General features: G+C 38.5%; 1 protein-coding gene across 3 annotated transcripts in view; it reads left to right on the top strand.

Annotated features, from left to right (window-relative positions):
• MRTFA (myocardin related transcription factor A) overlaps positions 1-15,669 on the top strand; it is a 100,668-nt gene that overhangs the window by 27,567 nt on the left and 57,432 nt on the right. For 2 of the 3 annotated variants that reach the window (XM_045186998.3, XM_045186997.2), the window contains exon 1: positions 13,438-13,961. The exons of the other annotated variant lie outside the window; for it this stretch is intronic. In XM_045186998.3, coding sequence (XP_045042933.2) covers positions 13,751-13,961 — 211 coding nt within the window. In that variant the 5' untranslated portion in view covers positions 13,438-13,750. Of the gene's footprint in view, positions 1-13,437; positions 13,962-15,669 lie in introns of those variants that run through there. 3 annotated transcript variants of the gene reach the window in all.

Below are 15,669 nucleotides of genomic sequence, written 5' to 3'. Positions count from 1 at the left end.
ACCAATTGGTGTTTCTCACATTGATGTTTCTCTCCCTCTCTTCCTCCCTCCCCCTCTCTCTCAAAATCAATAAGCATGTCCTCAGGTGAGGATAAAAGTAATAATAATACAGAGAGATCCCTTGTATACAGTAATTACTTTTTAAGTGCTAAGTTTGTGAAGGACACTCTAAAGGTTCCATAAATATGATATTATAACTGATTTTTTATAAGCATACAGGAAAACAATACACACATTATTTCTCATAGATATATAACAAAATATAAAGCATAAAATATCTGCCATATACGCAGGGTTCTTAGAGAAACGATGAATTATTTCTTTGAGAAGGGGGTTAGAAAAGGCTTCATGGTGCTGGTGCCATAGCAATTGTTCACTCAGCCCCTCATATCCCAGCGTCTGTGCCAGGTGCTGGGGTGCAGTGGTGAATAAGATAGACGTATTCCCTGTCCTCATGCAGACTGAAATTTATTGGTGAAGGAAGACAAGTAATTATAATAAAATAGAATGGGGGTTGTAACAGGAAATTTAGGATGCCATGGGAGAAGAAAGCAGGGGGATCCAAACAATTCTAGGGAACGTTGGAGGAAGGCCTTGCAGAGGAAGGAATATTTAAGCTATGACCTGAGTTGTGTTTCAGCAGTGAGAACAATGTGGTGACCTGGAGTTGTGAAATAAAATAGCACAGTTGAGGAGGTGATGGACTTCTGTTACCATTGGTCTAGAGAGACAGTGTCGTACACTGGATATGAGGGAGGGCTCTGGAGCCCGACTGCCTGGGCTCCGCCTGGCCTTACCACTTACTAGTTGCTCTTGGACAGTTACTTCTTTGTGCCTTGGTTTCCTCATCTGAAAATAGGTATAACAATAATTCCTACCTCATACATTAGGACTGAATGATTTAGGACATATAATGCCCTTAGCTTAATGCCTGGCACACACTCAGTTACTCACTACATGTTAGCTATGACTGCCATGACATTAGCTTTTTTTTTTTAATTTTTATTGTTATTCAATTACAGTCGTGTATGCCTTTTCTCCCCATCCCTCCACCCCACCCCAGCCGAACCCCCCTCCCTCCCCCACCTGACATTAGCTATTGAATGTGAGAAGATGAATGGTAGGAAAATAACTTAGAGATTCAAGGAGACCCTGAAAAGCTGTGTTAGTGCTCTTATCCTAAGAGCAATGGAAAGTCATTGAAGGGTTTTGAGTAGAGGCATGGCATGTATTTTAGAAAGATTGTTCTGCTTTCAATGTAGAAGGTTAATCGAAGGGGGCTAAGAAAGGTGGCAGGGAGACCAAATAAGAGGCAGTTGCAGAAGTGCAGGTGAGCAGTGGTATTCATGAAAAGATAGTTATATTGAAAAGATGTTTGCTAATCCAGTCATTCAACAACTACTAATCGAATGCTTAGTATGTGACAAGTAAACTCTCAATTCTGAAGATAGAGCTCTCATGGAACTTATGTTCTATTGGTGAAAGTGAGGTCAGTAACAATGAGCATAACATAGTATAGGAATGAGAAATGCTATTAAGAATCATAAAGCAGGGAAACCGGATAGATGGCAAGAGTCTGTAGCTAATTTAGAAATTGTGGTCAGAGAAAGCCTTTCTAAGAAAGTGACATTTAAGCAAAGACCTGTATAAAATGAAGTGAGCCATGCTCATATTTTTCTGGGGGAAAACTTTCCAGGCTCAGGTGTCATCATGTTTAGCAGGTTAAAGGATTAGTAAGGATGGCAGGGGAATGTGAGTGGGGAATTTATCACAAGGACAGAGGTCTTATCTGGTCCCCTAGCATTGCCTCGAATGGTATCAGGCACATAGTGGATGCTCAGTGAATACTTGTTGAATAGGTAGATGGCAGATGGATAGATGGAATTTTGAATAAATGAATAAATAAATTATTTATTCTCCCAAACAAGCCTGGAATCTAGGAAGAGGGAGAGAAAGTTATGGGTAAGCTTCTCAAATAGGATCTTTCTTGTGAAAGGTCTAATAAGAGTATGGACCCTGAAGCTAGACTATTAGGTTCAAATCCTGGCTTTGCCATCTGCTTGTGGTGTGCCCTTAAGCAAATCACTTATCTTTTCCGGGCCTCAGTTTCTTCATTTAAGGAACAATAGTACCTGCCTCATAGAGACATTGCAGGGTTTTTCAGCCCAGCACTATGACTGTCCTGTTCATTTTAGGGTGTTTAGCAGTGTACCTGGCTGCTGCCTTCAGATGCCAGCAGCAACCCGTCAATTGTAACAAGCAAAAATGTCTCTAGATATTGCCATATGTCCCCTAGGGTGGAGGGACAAAATCACCCTGGGGTGACAACTACTGTGTTTTGTGAGGATTAAAAAAGTTGGTATGTATAGAGCACATAGAACAGTACATACCTGGCACGTATGTGCTACTATTAACACTAGCGTGGTGGCTTCTAGGGAAAAATAAGTGTCTTTCCTAACAGAAATTGAGGATAATTGAGTTTCCCATTTGATTAAGTAAATAACAAAAACAACAAAACTTAAAAATAAAGCACAGATGATGGTGGAGTGTGAAAAAAATGGGTTTGTCTGTTCCCAGTAGGATTTTTTACACAAACTGCCGTGTTCTGTGCATGGGTGGGATGACTTCCTGTTCATTCAGGAACCTCTGGCGCTACCTTTAGATACAAAGATGTATCTCATCTGGAATTTTCTTTAAAGTGGAGAAACATTAATAATAGGTTCTTTCTATAGTAACTGGGATTTGAGAACACTTTTTGTTTTTTGTAATGGAATAATTTGGCTTCGAAGATTAGAGTATGCTTCTCTGCATGCACAGTAACTTTCAACAAGGTGCATCGTCTGTCCAAGTCAGAACTCACCAACTGTAATAAGCGTGATCTATATTTACTGTATTTAGCTGTTGAAGAATTGAAATAATAGAGTATTCAACGATGTTTCTGGCTTCTATTTTGTAGAGTACATTTTTATTGACTATCACTTACGCTTGCTGGTAGCTAGTGTTTGCCAATAGTGCTTACTTGCTGTGAGTCTTAACTCTGCTTAAGTTGTGAAGGTGGTGATAAATGGGGGGTCATTAGTTTTAGAGACAGAGTATAGAAAAACATCAGCTGATAAATGCAGCAATCAGAATGAGATAATTGAATAAGTCATTTAAAGTCATGATTCATTACTCTTGGTATAGGGAATTATTTTAAAATGTACTTAAGTTTTCATATATAACACATATGCATAATTTTATATAGATGCATAAATCTGAAAATCTGCATCCTTATTTTTTTAAGTGGAGACTTTTTCCTTAGCATTCCTTCCCCTTCTTTTTCCAAATATCCTGACACTGGTGTGTCTTTACCCCCAAACCATGTAAACCTAGTGTATATCCTTCTGTATTTTTCTCTGAACTCACATAACCCTGTACAGATCCATATGCACACAGATGCATACAGGTTTTTTTCTTTTTGCTATTGACTTGTTTTTAAATGGGATTATATTATATGCATTTTTTCAGTTTATGCTTTTCTCAGCAGTATCTACTGGAGTTTGATTACATTATCTGACATACAATTAGTAATGATTTTGTATCTGGGACAGTGATAGGTGGGAGGGACTAAGGTACCCCACGTCTCTCTTTGTCAAATCTATGTTGAAAACCTATTTTGTGCCCTGACTGGTGTGGCTCAGTGGATTGAGTGATGGCCTACAAACTGGAAGTTTCCAAGTTTGATTACCGATCAGGGCGCATGCCTGGGTTGTGGGCCAAGTCCCCAGTTTAGGGGTGTGTGAATCCCCAGTTGAGGGTGTGTGAGTCCTTCTCCCTCCCTTCCCCTCTCTGTAAATCAATCAGTCAATCAATCAATCAACCTTAAAAAACAAAAAAAACAAACCTACTTGCAGTGCAACCAGAGCAAATACCAAGGCCTTTCCAATGGCTAAGGGCTCTAAGGGTTCACCTCTGCCACAGCCCATCAGGCTGACTGTCCTGGCCTCCTGGGTGCTCTTGACCATGCCAGGCATTCCTGCCCCAGAGCTTTGTGTTTGCTCTGCCCCAGGGAATGAATGCTTTGCTCCTGTGGTTCTTTGCTTCAGTCTTACCTTCTCAGTGGGGCCTCTCCTGGTATCCCATTTAAAATTGCAAACTTCTTCCTGTCCCAGTTACTTGCTTTATCTTTCTTTTTCACACTTATGACCTTCTAACATACTCCTCCATATTTTACTCATTTTTCAAATCACGCCACTAGAAGGAGGAAGGTAGTGCAAAAGAAGGAGCCCAGTGAAGCTGTACATGGCTCCAGCCTGCTTAGGATGCCTCTCAAGAGATGGGGCACCCTGAAAATTTTCCCCACCAGAGTCTAAACCCACTCTAGACAGATGGTGTTTTTCACAGAACTAGGACAAATAATTCAAAAATTTATATGGAACCACAGAAGATCCCAAATAGCCACCTCAATCTTGAGAAAGAAGAACAAAGTTGGAGGTGTCACACTACCTTATATCAAAGTATACTACAAGGGTATAGTAATAAAAAACAGCATGGTACTGGCATAAAAACAGACATATAGATCAATGGAACAGAATAGAGAGCCCAGAAATAAACCCACACCTATCTGGCCAATCAAGAACATACAACGGGGTAAAGGCAGTCTATTCAATAAATGGTGTTGGGAAAATTGGACAGATACAAAAAGATAAAACTAGATCACCTTCTTACACCATATACAAGAATAAACTCAAAATGAATTAAAGACTTAAATGTAAGGATCAAAACCATAGAACTATTAGAAGAACACATAGGCAGTAAAATCTGATATCTTTTAACAATATTATTTTTCTGATACATCTCCTCAGGCAAGGGAAACAAAAGAAAAAATAAACAAATGGGACTACATTAATCTAAAAAGTTTTTGCACAGCAAAGGAAACCATCAACAAAAAGAAAAGACAGCCTACTGAATGGGAGAAGATATTAACTGGTGACATATCTGATAAGGGGTTAATATGCAAAATTTGTAAAGAACTCATACAAATCAACACCAAAAAACCAAACAATCCAGTTAAAAATTGTGCAGAGGATAGGAATATACATTTCTCCAAAGAGGACATAGAGGTTACTGATAGACGTATGGAAAGATGCTTGGTGTCACTCATCATTATAAAAGTGCAAATTAAAGCTACATTGAACCCTGGCTGGTGTGGCTTAGTGGACTGAGTGCTGGCCTGTGGAGCAAGGGGTTGCTGGTTGGATTCTCAGTCAGGACCCATGCCTGGGTTGCTGGCCAGGTCCCCAATAGGGAGCGCTCAAGAGGCAACCACACATTGATGTTTCTCTCCCTCTCTTTCTTCCTCCCTTCCCCTCTCTCTAAAAATAAATAAAATCTTTAAAAAAAAAAAAGCTACATGGAGATATCACACCTGTCAGAATGGCAATTATAAATGAATGAACTGTAAATGTTGGTGAGGATGAGGAGAAAAGGGAACCCTCATGTACTGTTGGTAGGAATGCAAATTGTTACAGCCACTATGGAAAACAGTATGGAGGTTCCTAAAAAAATGAAAAATAGAACTGCTTTATGACCCAGCAATTCCACTTCTGGGTATATATTCAAAGAAACTCAAAACACTAATTCAAAAAGATATATGCACTGTTGTGTTCATTGCAGCATTATGTACAATAAATAGCCAAGACATTGAAGCAACCCAAGTGCCCATAATAGACGAGTGTATTTAAAAAGTTGTCGTGTGTGTATATATATATGTGTGTGTGTGTGGATGTATGTATATACATCCACACACACACACACACACACACACACAGTGGAATATTACTTGGCCATAAAAATAATTAAATTTGATCATTTGTGACAGTATGGATGTACCTAGATGTCATTATACTAAGTGAAATAAATTAGAGAAAGACAAATACCATATAATTACACTTATATGCAAAATGTGAAGAAAAAATAAAACAGGAACAGACTCATAGCTACAAAAAATATATTGAATGTCAAAAAAGAAGAGTTAGCATTTAGTTGGAGATAGAAGTAACTGTTCGCTAAAAAAATAAGAGGAAAATTTATGCTGAAGGTACAGTGGGTAGAGCAACCAGAGATTTTTGAGGTTAAGTAGGAAAGGTTTCTTGGAATAGGTAAATTCTGAGCCAGGGTGTTAAGATGATAGACGTGAACAGGTGGCAGATTTGAATTCCTAACAGCATACTCAGAGAGTCAGCTTCAACTTGGAATGTTTCGTTACTTTAAAGAGTGAAGTGTCCCTTGTAACACACCTTAATTTGAGTTTATAAATTGAGGATATTTTTTTTATCACACTCTTATCTAGTCTCTCACTTATTTAATTGACTTCTTTGTTATGCTTCCCCTTATCATTTTGATTGCTTGAATTTGTGGGGATGATTTTTAAATATAAGATCTGGATTCAGAAAAAGATTATGGCTCTCTGTTGCTTTTCATAAAAACATATGGGTTAGAGGTAATTTTAATTGTTCCTCACCATTCATGTAGTTTACTTAAAATAGCAAACTTTTACAGGGAAGGCTCATTCTCCGCTGTGGGAGAGAGGGCCAAATGTGGTAGATCTATTTTTAAAGGAAGCCAGAAACCTGGACTTTAAATATGTGAGACTAAGCAAATGGAAAGATAGAAACGTAACCCTACTGCCCAAGCAAAAGTGCGTCTGGCCCAAGCACTTTTGCTTACAACTAGAATGTACATGATTTTTTTTTAATTGACTGCATAGCATAAATTGTCCTAAAATCTACTGTTGGTTTATTAGGTAATTTTTAAAAAATCCTCATCCAAGGACATGATTTTAGAGAGAGGATGCAAGAGAAAAACACTGATTGGTTGCCTCTTGTACACGCCCCAACCGGGGATGGAACCTGCAACCTAGGCATGTGCCCTCAGCAGGAATTGAACCCACGACCTTTTGGTTTATGGGACGATGCTGCAACCAACTGAGCCACACCAGTGCTTATTAGGTAATTCTTAATTTTTAATTTATCATAAGAAACATCTGATGAACATTTGAAAGAACATTTTGATTATAGTTTTTAAGATAAGTATTTTTTAAGGCCTTTTAATTAATTAATTAATTAATTTTAGAGAGACGGGAAGGGAGGGAGAAAGGGAGAGAAACATCAGTGTGTGGTCACCTCTCACATACCCCCTACCGGGAACCTGGCCCACAACCCAGGCATGTGCCCTCACTGGGAATCAAACTGGTAACCCTTTGGTTCGCAGGCTGGCACTCAATCCACTGAGCCACACCAGCCAGGGCTAAGATAAATATTTAGAGATAAAGAAAATACACACACACACACACACACACACAGAGCCATTAGTTAAAATGGCCACCATTCACATTTAAATACTCTCAATGTAGAATACACAGAAAGGTCAGACAATCAAAAACCTTGTAAGACACAACACTAAGTTATAAAGGAATTCTGCCACCCCCACAAGAAACCAATCAAATGAAAAAGCAAGGGGCGGTCAATTTTGAATTTTTAAAGTTAATTTGCAATTAAAAAACAATATATTTCCTTAAAACAACAAACTTTTACAGAGAAGACTCATTACCCCCAATTCAGTTTTGAACTTTCTTAACTTTACCATTTAGATTTAAAGCTATGAAATTAGTTATTTTCATGTAAATTTAACTGAATCTTTTCAGTGGGCCTATGCAGCCTTAGATAGTTTATTTTTATAAAGTATCCTGGGAAATGTTAATAACCATCTTTGCATTACAGTCTTGATAAGAAACGTTTTTTTGTTGAATAGTGTCAGAGGCTCAAGGTAAGGTGTGTGATGAAGGGCAGCACTCTTTTTAAACTTATGAAGCATTCCAAATTGGAATTGACTCTCTTGAGTATAGTACCATTTAGAGAGCTCAATAAATGTGCTATATTTTAGGTCCCCAAATTACAGACACCATGTAGTTAAATGCGGCTCCTGTTTTACTGTCCTCCGATTGGAGCTTGTGTGTATCTATGTATACTAGAGGATTGGTGTCTATGAAGCAAAACATGTAACCCTACCGAGTGAGTGGCTGCTGGACATTCTGATTTCCAGGTAAAATGCCTGGATCTGCAGAAGAATTAACATGCTGTACTCTCGTTTAGAAGAGGCAAGTGAAGGGAGTTGGCCTTGTCCTGGAGGAGTTCTAACAGCTTTCAGCCCTTGAAAGATGTGAATAATCAAAAGCAGTGAAGTAATGTGAAAGATCCAGCAGAAATGTAGTTTAATATCATCTGATAGTTATTTCCTTCAAACTGTGCCGCTTCTAAGTTTGTTGCCAGTTCATAATGTGCAGAGCTTGACTGGTGACAGCTGGACAACCAAAAAAGAGCAAATGGTGCTATGTTATAGGACGATCATGAGCAGTTATGGGGAAGCACACATGAACAGATTTCTAGCCTCATTAGCTCAGCTGTCTTGTACCTGGAGGGAAGAACCTGTCTTTGTGGTTTCTTTAGGCTCTTCTTGCCTTACGTACAGCTGGAGTCCTCTAAGAGAAGGGAGCGTACATAGCAGGGATGCTCAGGTTGTTCAGAAGGCTCACAAGCTGCTGACTTCCCTGTGCATGGATGACAGAGGGAAAGTAAAGGAACAAAGCGAAAAGGTGTCCTCTTCAGTATTAGGTGTCCTCTTTAGTATCATTTAGTATTTAGTATCATGCTTCCTGGGGTTACCTAGAAGAATGATACAGAAGGACTATCTTTATAAAGGAGATTGTAAACCACTAATAAGCGAAAGAGATGTAAAAGTATGGTATTCTTTTTGTTTACAGATGTAGATTTTTATCTCAGTATTAAAAAATTATAGACTACACTTGAAAATCCTGTGCAGGTTCTCCTCTGCTTCTTAAGTTCTGTTTGAGCTGGAGTGTCACTGCTTGGTTTCATTGCAAAGGGAAGTTTATGGGAGGAAGTTTTAGAGTCATTTGTGAGAAATAAACATTTTAAAAGATGGTTAAAACATTTTGAGTATGTGATTATAGGGAGGCAGCAGGGTTTTGTTTGTTTTTGTTTGTTTGCTTTCTTGAGAAACATTATAACTGCTGTGCCTCTCTTCTCTTGGATGTTGCGATTACTCAAAGGCAGTTAGTTAGAAAACACTCTTTCCATCTTGGTTTTTCTGTTTCCGTTTGCAGTGAACGGTCAGCCTGCAGTGTGCTCTGGCAGCTGCACTCCGCATTGGTGTTCAGACTACTTAGGGGTACTCTAGGTTGCCTCTGCTCTTTAAATGACTCAGTGTTAGAGTCAGAACGATGAATCCCAGAAGAGATCGTGACTGGCTTCCTATTTTTGGTGATGGTTTTTATTTAATTTATTAGGTCCTATTATGTAGGCAGATATTAACAGCTTGAGAAATGCTAAAGGAATGTTAGTTCCAAGCATGACATTTTTTACAAGAAAATAGTTGTGAACTCACTAAAATGTTAATTTAGTAATGTTAAACAGATTTCTTAATAACTTGCTCCTCTTATTTTCTACCCTGTATTTTTGCCTTTATAGTGGAGATTATGAGCTGTCCTAAAAGGTGAAAAATTTAAAAATAAATAAAAAGAACCATTTATGGAACATTTTCTATATACCTGACATACTGATGATTGATTGCCTCATTAAATTCACCCTAAAACCATATGAATTTGGTGATGTTATCCCCATTTTCAGATGAGATGAAAACTCAGGAGGTTAAGTGACTTATGCAAAGCCAGACTGTGGTTAGATGGTAAGAGCAAGAATTTGAAGAAAGGTCTGTGAGGTTCCAGGTACAACGTTCTCAGCCACTATATCACATTGCCTCTATCCTGCTTCTGAGGGTAGACCTCTCAATAGTTCTTGTGCAGAAGAAATAGTGATCTGGTTCTCTTGTTTGCTTTGGTTGCTCATTTGTTTTCTGTCTGTGTCTTTCTTCTGTCCAGTGCGTAACATACTCAATAAGTATTTATTGAATGAACAAGTGTGTACTACTAACCATGGAAGTGATCTGATATTTATGTCTATCAAGTTTTTGTAAGTATATGCTGTATTTGTAATATAGCAAAGTATATCTTAGACTAATATTTATGAGGATTGTGGCTATAGAGATATTTGAATAAGAATAAAACAGTTACAGTCCCATATAATTTCTGGAGATTATCAGTGGTCTGAATGCTCATCTCTCTCTTCCTAACTGGCCTCCCCTGCCCCTGGTGTTGGCCCTCCTCATTTCCACACTGCTGTCAAATACTCTTTCTCTCTATCCTCCATCCCCCAAGAAATTGCTATTTTTACACCTTTTGCTTTTATATATCCCTCTTCCTTTGGATGCATCTCTTTGGTGACTTTTTTTTTAACCATTGAGTTCTTGGCTCGGGTATCTTTTCTGACTCCTCCAAACTCAGCTAGGCTGCTTTTGTGATCCCTTCAGAGCACTTATCATGCTGCTGAATTAAATAATTGGGTATAAGTCTGTCTGTGTCTTTTGAATAGCTTGTATAATAAGCTCTGTGAAGGCAGGTACTTGGGTGTTTCATCTGTCTGTGTCACAGAGCCTCGTATATGGTTTGCACACAGTAAGTTTGGAAAGAGAAATGAAACAATAGAGGATATAGCCTGTGTAGTCCCACCATAAATTCTAGAAAACCATTCCTTCTTAGAGATGGAGGACATCCTATTTGCTCCAGCCCCTCATTTTTAGAGATGAAGGTGACACCCTTAGGTCACACAACTAAATAATTAGCAGCACACCTGAAAAACAGGACTCCTAAATCCCAGCCCTGTGTTCTTTCTTTCATTGTTTTTTGAGAAAACAACTTTTTTGTTTATTATAAAAGCAAGAGTTATTCAATGTAGAAAGTGTAGAAGATAACAGGTAAACAGCAGGGAGAGAGAAAATAAAATCATCCTATTCCCATCACTCAGATAGTGGCTGTTTTTCTACTCTTCTGTGTACAAAGACATATTTATGTGTGTGTTACATATAATTGTGTGATGACAACGGCTTGCATGCACTGAATGCTTATAGACTAGACACTGTTTTAAGTGTATTAACTCATTTATTACAGCAACCCTTTGAGGTGAATACTATTATCCCCACTGAATGGAGACAAAGAGACCTTAAAGATCTCAAGGTCACACAGCTAGTAATTTGCAGAGCCAAGATTTAAACCCAGGCAGTCTGGCTCTAGAGCCTGTATTCTTAACTATTCCATTCTGCCTCTATGCATAATATTTCATAATCTGCTTTTTAAAAAATTGAGATCAGTTTATATATAACAGTGGTCACCCTTTTTAGGGGTATGGTTCAGTGAACTTTATTTTTTTAAATCCTAACTTGAGGATATGTTTATTGATTTTAGAGGGAGGGGAAGGGAGGGAGGGAGAGAGAGAGGGAAACATTGATGTGAGAGCAACATTGATCAGTTGCCTCCCATATGTGCCCTGACCAGGGAATGAACCCACAACCTTTTGGTGTGGGACGACGCTCCCACCAACTGAACCACCGAGTCAGGGCCAATGAGTTTTGATGAAAGCTAAACCACCATCCCAATCAAGATATATAGAATGTGTCCATCAAAAAAGTCCCGTCATGATTATTTGTAGATAGTCTCCTTCCCCATTCCCAACTCCTGGCAACCTCTGATCTTATTTCTGCCCTTAGAGTTTTACCTTTTCCTTAATTTCATGTAAATACAATTATTCATTAGTAGCCTTTTGTGTTCTTCTTTCACTAGCTTTGGGGGTTTGTATTTGTTGTTTGTAGCAGTAATTGGGGGTTTTTTTTAGTCACTAAGTAGTATTTCATTGTATGGACATACCACAATTTTTTGTACTGTTCACTAGTTGAAGGACATTTGGGTTGTATCTGGTTTTTAGCAATTAAAATAAAGCTGCTATGAGTATTCATGTCCAGCTCCTTATGTGGATGTATGTTCTAATTTCCTTTGTTTAAATATCCAGGAATGTGATTTACTGGGTTGTATGATAAGTATAAGTTTAACTTTATAAAAACTTCTGAACTGTTTCCTAAAGTAGCATTATTATTTTGTGTTGTCCCCAGTAATGTCTGAGAGTTCCACATGCTCCTTATCTTGGCCACAAATTATTTATTGGTAGTACAATATTTGTATTCTAACACTAGCCAAATATATAGCGAGTCTTCATGTAATGTCACCAGATGGGTTCTGCGGCCTTATGCTAATGATGTATAATGAGACCAATCTTATATAAGCTAACTGATAGAAACAAGAGTTCAGTTCCTATGACATCTCATCAGTATTGCGATGAAAGGATGTTATTTTGAGGACCTCCTATAATAATTGTTTTAGCATGGTCTTGTAGAAAGGTGTTGGTTAAATTAATGCTTTCTGATGTATGTATATATATATATTTTTTCATTTTCCTTTTTCTTATCCATTTTACAAATATTCATTGAGCATCTTATAGTGTGGGGATGGGGTGGGTGAGGATGACCAACTACTCTCAAAGCCCCCTGGTTGGCCTTTGGGTAGGGGCCGTGGTAGGTGATGGTAACAAAATTGATTCTTATACTTTACCTATTTTCTACTGGAATGAATTGCCCAGTGTAGAGGTTTTTATTTCCATGCGTCTACACTATGCCTTGCTCAACTTTAAAGTGCTGAAGGACCTTGTGAGAAGGACCTGGCACATCTGGCTCCAGCTGCGCTACCAGCCTATTACCCACCACTACCACTCCCCATAGTTGGAAATGTTGGTGAATGTCGTGGCGGCAGCTTTTTCCTTAATTAGCTGGGTAGGTTTTTCAACTCCTTCTGTTGGTGTAGCTGCCCTGATTGCCCACCTAGTGATTTGAATGATGGGACTATAATATCTAAGGAGTAAAAATCAGATGGTGAAGTAAGTTGAGGTCCACAAGATAAGGGTATGAACCTCAGATTTTTGGCGGGCTGATGCTCTTGTTGCAATCCATGGTCTCTGATGCTAACCAGCATCTTTAAGAGCCTTTCTATTCTTTCTAAATGAAAAAGTCACATATGTACTGAGCTATGTCTTCTTTTAGAGATTTTGTCAGTAAAATATTTGCAAATTGCTAAGAAGTGTCTGTTTATTCATTTGCTCATTTATTGAGCACAGTTGCCAATTGACCATTGTGTTTAATGGTACTTTTCTCAATGCTGTGGTATGGCTTATTTCAAAGTAAATTCTTCTTAGTTTTTCTCTGTACCTCCTCCTCTTCCCAGTGTGGTATCTTTAATCTGTAAACATTTTAAAAACAAATGCCAAGTGAAATAAAATAGTGCAGTGTTTTAACTCTTTGTTCCTCTTTGGTGCAGACTTTGCACAAGAAGGGAAGGAGGCGAAGGAGAGAAGAGGGAACCTGGTCATGTGACACTGCTTGTCTGGCAGAAGCCTTTTAGTTCTGAGCAGAGAAACCAACTGTTTACTATTTTGGGTGAATGAGGTTGGTTGGTGGCTGCGAGCATTTTCTCTAAGGGAACCCTCTTCTCTTCCAGGTCTACACATTGAAATCAGTCCTGCTTTTTGGCACTTGAGTTAGAGGAGGGAGGTGTCTGTGTTGAGGCCCAGTGCTGACAGGAAGAAATGTTTTCCAGGAGACTTACTGATTCTGACCTTCTGCTGTCACTGCTTTTAATGTCCACTCCCAAAGGAAACTTGGGATTTAGCTGCTCTTGCAACCCTTAGTGCTGCAGAAATGAAGTACCCACTTTAACGTAAAGAGCGATGCTAATCAGATCTTCAGCAAATACTAAATGGCCTCTTTAGGGAGTAAGGTAAGGAAGACGGGTTTATTGCAACACTGGCCTTTGGAGTCTCACATCTCCCCCAGCATACTGGAGGAGAAGACCAAGAAGAACCATCAACACACGTGCAGGATTCTACCACTCTCATGGATTGTCCTGAAGCCGGGAAAGGACAGCTGCTCGGCAGTGTGCCTGGCTCCTTATCACAGTTTGCGGGAAGGTTGGCATATTTATCCCTTTGGAATTTGCATGCTTTTTTTTCTCCTCAACTTACTGCTGTCTTTTATCTACTCCCCATTTCTCTGTAGCCATCCAAGCTTTGACTTTTGGTGGTTTATTGTCCCAGGGTTTTTATTAAAGCTCTTTGAGCACTGAACAGATACATAACTGGAGATGGTACCTTAGGGTGTATTTCATGACCTGATTGTACAGTATTCAGGATGTTTTTACTTTCTTATTCCTCTCTTTCCACCCATGTAGAGCTCATATACCAAATGGAGATTATGGAAGAATAATGAAAAACTTTTCTTTAGTAGGGTGGGATTCTTCCCCTTTATATAGGTCCAGTACAGTGTTTTGTCAATAAAACTTGCTTTGGACACAGGTACAATACTATACAAATAAACAGGGAGCTATTGATGATTATGACTTCAGTTTCTTCTATGCTAAATACTGAAAGTGGATAGATAACCTCTAAAGTCTCGTAACACTAATGTAATTTTTACACGTTTTTAAAAATATTTTATTTATTTATTTTTTAGAGAGGGGGAAGGGAGGGAGAAAGGGAGAGAAACATTGATGTATGAGAGAAACATCGACCAGTTGTCTCTTTCACGCTCCCAGCTGGGTACCTGGCCCACAACCCAGGTGTGTGCCCTGACCAGAAGTGAAACCTTTTGGTTCGCAGGCTGATGCTCAATCCACTGAGCCACACCAGCCAGGGTGATAACATAATTTAAAATAAAATAACACTTGGAAACCTTTTTACTTGTATTTCATGTTAGTTTTGGTTAGGGTGAACAGTTCGGACTGCCCTTCCCAATCTTTTTAGTAATTGGAGAATTACATTAGAATTTCATCCAGGGGTATGAAAGATTACAGGAAACTCTTAATTAGGTTTAACACCCATAAAGGAATTTTCCTTTGTGAACATCTCTCTTTTGTATTTTGAAACTGCTTTAAAAAAATACATGGATACATTTGAGTTCTGCAAAAAAGTTCAGTTTTAAATTTGAAGAAGATTCTTTCAGAAGAGTTCTGGGTTATGGAAAAAGGGGGATAGGACTTTATCCAAATTCTATTAAATGTGAATGGAAAAGAATTATCAGCATTTTCCCTCTCCTATCTTGGATACCCTCTATTATCCATTACCAGCATTTATATATATATCTTAGTAGTATTGATTACATAAATTCCACTTTTCTAAAAACTTAGACAATTCTTTTGAATTTTTTAGCTCTTTTGGGTCTTTATAGACATCTGACAAAATGATTTGAGCATGTGGAATTGGCAAGGAAAGAATCCACTGAGGAGATGAATGATTATCAGTGCTCAGTTTGCAAAGAGAATAATTTACAAAACTGGTTGAGAGCAGTTGATTTTTCTTTGAATATGTGGATGTGTGCTGCACTAATGTCTAAGAAACCCCACAGCAACAGTAGAGGGAAGATCGTTTGAAAGCCAGAGAGGTAGTCTGGCTTAGGACTTGTATCTTAGGGCTGTTTGTTGCTGTTGACTTTTTGTAATCCAAAGGAGAGGATTGTAGTGTTTTAGAGTCTCAATCTGAGAATTAAGAATATCTTTATTTTACATGTAGAAGTGCATAGGAATTAGAAATGCAGACTTGTCATAAGTAGGGTCAAAATGGTAATTATGGACAAGTACCCTGACTGTTTTTCTGGTTTTTTACTGTGCTAGAACCTGCACTA

This window comes from Desmodus rotundus, chromosome 3, assembly GCF_022682495.2.
Source record: "Desmodus rotundus isolate HL8 chromosome 3, HLdesRot8A.1, whole genome shotgun sequence".
In the NCBI taxonomy this organism is placed as follows: Eukaryota; Metazoa; Chordata; class Mammalia; order Chiroptera; family Phyllostomidae; genus Desmodus; species Desmodus rotundus.
The sequence above is the reverse complement of the archived record's forward strand: the minus strand, read 5'-3'. Positions and strand labels throughout refer to the sequence as shown.